At 37.5% G+C, this 6,211-nt stretch overlaps 1 protein-coding gene across 2 annotated transcripts in view; it reads left to right on the plus strand.

The window, feature by feature from the left end:
• The window catches only part of CD226 (CD226 molecule), a 77,133-nt gene extending 71,292 nt beyond the window's left edge, over window positions 1-5,841 (plus strand). For both annotated transcript variants that reach the window (XM_061130710.1, XM_061130711.1), the window contains exon 7: window positions 2,177-5,841. In XM_061130710.1, coding sequence (XP_060986693.1) covers window positions 2,177-2,290 — 114 coding nt within the window. In that variant the 3' untranslated portion in view covers window positions 2,291-5,841. The remainder of the gene's footprint in view (window positions 1-2,176) is intronic.
• The last annotated feature ends 370 nt before the right edge of the window (window positions 5,842-6,211 follow it).

Here is a 6,211-nt window from a genome sequence, read left to right on the forward strand (position 1 = left end):
TATGATTAATACCCTTGGACACTGTTTTACATCCATATAAGTAAAGGAGCAATTACACTTAAAATAATAGTCAACATTGCACATTCAGCCGCTGCCATCAAAGGCCTCTGACGACAAAATTCCCACAAAGTGTGTGACTAGAAACAAGAGAATCCTGTTCTCTCACGGTTCTGGAGGGTTGAAACCTAAAATGAAGGTCTCCGCAGGATCGGGTCCCTTTTGGCATGAGCCCGTGCCCTGTGCTTCTCTCTGGGCTCCCGTGGGTGTCAGGGATCCGCAGCTTGTCAACACATTGCTCAAATCTCTTCCTCTGTCTTCACACGGTGTTCTTCCGCGTGCACACGTGAATGTCTGTGTCTCGTCTCCGTTTCTTTTAAGGGCAACAGTCACATTGAACTAAGGGCCCGTGGTTCTTTAGTATGACCTCATCTTAACCAGTGACAACTGAAGCAACCCTATTTCCACATAAAGTCACATTAATGAAGGTCTAGGAAGTACGTACATTTGGGGGAGGTGCTATCTGACCCGGTGCAGTGCATGATAATATTTCTGTGTCATGAGGTTTTAGTGAGGGTTAAATTAAATTAAACTAATGCATAGCAAGCACATAGAAGGATGCAATACAGGATATTCATTACTGTGATGATGTTTGGATTAATTGATTGATTAATTGGTGTCCAGATTATGAAGCTAGAGACCCTTCTGCTGGGCGGTAGGACTTGGGTTAACTGTGACATTGTTCCCGTCTTTCTACCTGCACCTGCCCCTTCATGTTTAATTGGAAGAGGAGGAAATTTCCTTCTGGGTTTGCAGATAAGATGTATGCTTATTTTTCATGCTCACTCATTGTCTCCACTGTAGGTCAAATATTCCCTCTAATGCACATTATTCTGTTTACAAAATCTTACAATAAAACATTTCCCCGAGTGTTATCTAAAATTACATCCATTGCTCTTCAATTAAATTATTTGCACTTGAATGCTACATGGCGAAAACATCCAGTGCTAAAAAGCTTCTGACAATCCAGGGTGTGCGCTTCAGACTTCTTAATAATCTCTCAGTTTAGCTTTCTTCTTCTATTAAGGAGTTACTGTTTGCAAAACAAGTTTTTGTCTTCCTCAATAACTCATGGTTTGCATCTGGGCACCAAGTGCAAAGCCTGGAGAAGTCTGGCTGTGTTCTGTCACATACAGTTTTTGGGTCTCTTCTCTGTCCTTAGCTGTTGTCCACTCAAGTCAATCCAAAGGCACATTTATTGCTATGAATTCCAGGGGAGGAAAGGCGCTTTGCAACTTCCTCCCCTAGATATTCAGCGCTTCCAGGCTTTTGCAGGCTTTTTGATATTTTGAGGGGCGATTAGAAAGTTAGACAGTCAGCTGGTCTGTCAAAGATAAAGTAGTTAGACTTCCTTGATTCTTTGGGGGCTCTTTTAAAAAAGACAAATTGAGTAGATAGCAATAGCACTTGAGCTTTCCTTTTACTTTCTCCATGCAAACACCAACACCACTCTAAATTTTCAAGCTGCTCACTACTCACCAGAAGGCCTCTCTCTCCCCCTCCCCCTGTTCCCCCACTTCTGTCCCCTGCTCTCTCTCCCCACTCTCACTCACGCCTCTCTATCTTCTGTCACAACATACATACATGTGGTCAAAGTGACTTGATTAGCTAGAGAAGATTAATGATTGTAAAACATCATCTTGAAAGTGAATGTCCTCTTGCTTTTGTGATTTTTAAGTTGTGTTCAGTTGCTTATTCCTAAGCCAGGACACGGTGTACTTTAAAAACATTTCTTTAGTAATTCATCCATTCAACAAAAATTAATGGTTATCCACTATGGGAAAATACTATACTAGACCGTCCATATAAAAATGCGAATTATTGTTCTCTTTGAAATAGGGTAACCTCAGGAAAGAGAATTTTACTTCTAAAGAGGTAATTCATATTCCTCTATATCAAATGATAATCAAGACTAGTCTCTGTTGTATGTCAGAGTTGTGAGATCAAGAATGATTTCTCACAGAAAGTCCATGCAATGAAGAGAATATTTTATGAAATTAATTGTAATAGAAATTTGACCTATATTATGGTTGAATTGAGGGGAAATTTGTTTTGAGTGTCTTGATTAAGTGCTGAAATGCAGTGAGTTATTAACATCCTCTGTGTTTTATCTTTCTAGGCAGCCAACAACTATAGGAGTACCTTCCCTGCCAGTCCACCGTCAGATGGTGCAGGAGAGGACATTTATGTCAACCACCCAACCTTCTCTCGTGTACCCAGGGCTAGAGTCTAAGCCCCTCATAGGAGAATGTAGATGATAACTATTATGTACATGGATCATCGTACAATTTCTTCCCACTATTTAATGTCTACCTTGGATATTGATTGATCAAATTTATTTCATTTGACAAGAAAAATACTGCCTAACCATGGAGAGCATTCTTAACAGATATGTTTTAGAAAACCTGACTCTAATTAGCTTATACATTAAAGGAAACATTGAATCATATAATGGGACAATCCAGGGAAGATCAAGCTTCAGGGAAGGGTTATTTGCCAGGGCTTAAAGATTATGTCCAGAATTAAGAATGGACAAAAGACAGTTTCTGGATCCCCTTTCACAGCATTGGATCTACTTCCCTTGATGTTAGCCTCACTCTCCTTCAGGCTTTCGGCTTGTGTTTCCAAGATGACTGCCGACAACTCTCAGCAAGTCATAATCCTTGCTTCTGCCTGGTAGAGAGCAAGCACATTCGATGACTTGTCCATCATTAAGCAGTCATCATGGCCAGAATATTCATTGGAAGGACTGATGCTGAAGCTGAAGCTCCAGTACTTTGGGCACCTGATGGGAAGAGCTGACTCACTGGAAAAGACCCTGATGCTGGGAAAGATTGAAGGCAAAAGGCAAGGGGGGGCAACAGAGGTTAAGATGGTTAGATAGTATCACTGACCCAGTAGACATGAATTTGAGCAAGCTCCAGGAGACAGTTGAGGACAGAGGAGCCTAGCGTGCTGTAGTCCGTGGGGTCACAAAGAGTCGGACATGACTTCTCGACTGAACAACTATAGCAGCCGCATGGCCAAAAAGGGTGACTGGGCTGAGTCAGTTTAGGGCTTGCCTCTAGAGCTGTGCAGTAGCGGGCCCAAGTCTGTTCCTGGGAAGGAGAGGGGAGGAGGCTGAGGAGGGTGTAAGGAAGGAGGAAACGGGATCAAAGAGCAGGAAGGTACAGAGAAACTCCTTTTGCTTCAAAGTTTTGACCAGGTACACAGTTTGGCCTCATGATATGACTCACAGAGCAATTAGACCATGCCTGTCATTGTCCAAATTCTAGATGGAAGCAACAATGAAAAGTATTTGTGAAACTCAGTAACGGTCATGGTCACCTTGAAACCACAGTGATTTGGTAATGACCAAATACAGTGGTCATTCCTATCTCATGTCCTCATTACTCATCTTTAAAAGACCCTCATTTCTAAAAGATTCATCTCAAAGATTCATTTAGGTTTCAAAGTTGGAGACTTGGCATGATAATCTGAAATGAACCCAAAGCAAATTCTCACATTGTCTAGACAGATTCTTAAGCTGTAATTTACAGTTTTAGCAAGACAGTGGATATGTTGTGGTTTTATCTTTAAATACCATGCACACCAAATAGTGCAATTATTCTGTGAATTATGGAAACTGTGAGTGCCCCTAACTGTTTCAGAAGGGAAAGAATGAAAATGACCACTCCCACTTGTAGTATGTATGTGCAATGAGAGTTAGCTGTCATTTTTGTTTGCTTATAGATACTTATATCTGGATTCAAGAAGTGTTTCCACGTTTGTAACAATGTGGGCAGGCAGTTTTACAAGAAAACCATCTACTGTTTTGTTAACTAGATCAGATCTATGAAAGTGTCTGACTCTATCTGTTTGCATGGTGAAGCAAACTTGGCATCCTTTAAAAGATAAATGACTTCTTCTTCCTAAAAGTTAATCAAAATATTACTTTCTGGGAGAGTCTGATAACCAGTCCTCAATGACTGAATGACATAGGTGAGAAGTAAAAAATTTCTACCATGGCAACATGATTTCAGGGAGGATTTTTATGTAATCCACTTAATGTGTGGTTTATGGAAACCACAATATTGGAAATTTGTCTCTTTTTCCATGGATGTTTTAAACTTTTTAAAAAACGTCTCTCAAAACAGTTATGAGAATTATTTACACTGTTCCTTCTTTTCTAAATTCTTCATCTCCAGGGTCCAGAATTTTTAGGGACTTGGAACCTTCTTAAGTCCTGCTGAAAGTTCTCCAACCTCCTCTGTAGATCCTGCTACACTGTCAGCTCTAATGCCATTGAAACTCTGTTCATTCATTTTCCTTGGACATCTTTACCTAACAAAGCACTTTCATTGTAGTCTCTTTAATACTATACCTAACTTGCTGGAATTGTCAACTGTACCTAATATATTAGGGTTGACAATTATGCCTACTGTATATGTATACAATATATGGTATCCATAGTAGGTATATGATATATATAGTATGTGTGTATATATATGTACACACACTAGTGCACACACACACATATATATATTTCCCTAACCTATTGTACCTCTATTCCAGTTGTTACTAAGGAAACAGGTCCACAGCATGAAAGGTCAGAATTGAATTAAATTATGTGTTAAATCTTTTCTGCAAGGTGCTATTTAGGAAACAAATGCTTCCTAAGGTTCTTTTTTCCATACATAATTTTTATTGGTACTGTGTTAAATAAAATCTGTGTTTTCTTTGAATGCCATTCTTTTAGTATCTGCATTAAAGTAACCAATTACAGGGATTTGCTCTGTGGTGACAAGGTAGGTAAGTTTGTTAAATGCCATCATAGAGTACATAGTTTTGTCAGGGGAAGAAGACATCTTATTAGCCTACAATGATTAGGTATTGATTATATTATCATCAGAGAGATCTTGAACATTATTTAAAAGCCTTTATGCACACTGGAAAAATAGAATAGGAATTTCGTTAACTTGAAATCATGCTTATAAATGGGAGGCAGGTGGATGAGGTTATAATTTGTAGCTAGTAAATATTCATACTTGTAAAATTTTTAAGTAATTAAGTTTATTACTAAAATATACATATACATTTAAAATATATTATCCATTTATGCAGAATGAAATAAAAATAACTTTTATTGTAAATAACCAAATTATGTTTGTTTATCTAAAACTGTATTAAATAAAAAGTCCAGCTGCATTGCAGTAATTTTCTAATTTGGTAGAGTCCACATTGAGATTAGAAGTCACTGTAATCAAAGCGCTTCTCCTTGATTTTTAATAATATGCTGTGTTTTGTACCACTTGTATGAATTTCAGCAAGATTAAAGATATTGTAGAATACAGATGCTTATAAAGTATGGGTGGAGGTGCTAAATTGTGAGTACAAAGTTAAGCTTTTTTCCACAATAATGATAAGAAAATATCTTTGAAAAAATATAAAACAATATAAACACACATTACCATTGTTTTATTATCATTTGTTAAGTCATTGTTAGAATGTCTAGAAAGTATTGACCTTCACATTTAGGCTTTTTGCAAAAATTAGTATACTTTTCCACTGATCTGTCACTGGATTATTCTAAATCGAGTCTCTAAGCTCTTATGCATTTTTCTTTTGCTAGTCATCCAATAGGTGGAACTGTACCTTCTAGAATTAACTGTAATGCTTTCTAAAATTATTTTTTACAAATCTTCAAGGTTGGTTTACGTATTTTACTGTCCCAGGTTTAAAGCACTAACTATGTTGTAAGAAAAGATCTGATTTGTGGGTATGGGTAATAAATGTCTAAAATAATCCCCATTTATTGTCTCTTTTCCCTGCTGGAATGATGTTATGTAGTCACGCTCTTTAGAACATTTTTTTTTTCCAGTTTTATATGTAATCTTAGACTCAGGTTTTGTAGGACATGCAAATGTTTACCTTGATATACTATATTCTGTTGTTTGAATGAATAAAATGTAGCGCTCCACTATCATTAGTTTCACTTATCAGAGAATATTAGGGCAAAATTCCTGATAATATTAACATGAAGGTTAAATGCAGGAAAAAAATCAAATGAGTGACACGTTGTAGCTTCTATCTCAAGCATTTAGTGTGTTTAGTAAGTGCATGTAGTTCAAAGAGTTGCAGTGTGCTGTACAAAGGTCATTCTGACAAAAAAAAG

This window comes from Dama dama, chromosome 27, assembly GCF_033118175.1.
Source record: "Dama dama isolate Ldn47 chromosome 27, ASM3311817v1, whole genome shotgun sequence".
Taxonomy (NCBI): Eukaryota; Metazoa; Chordata; class Mammalia; order Artiodactyla; family Cervidae; genus Dama; species Dama dama.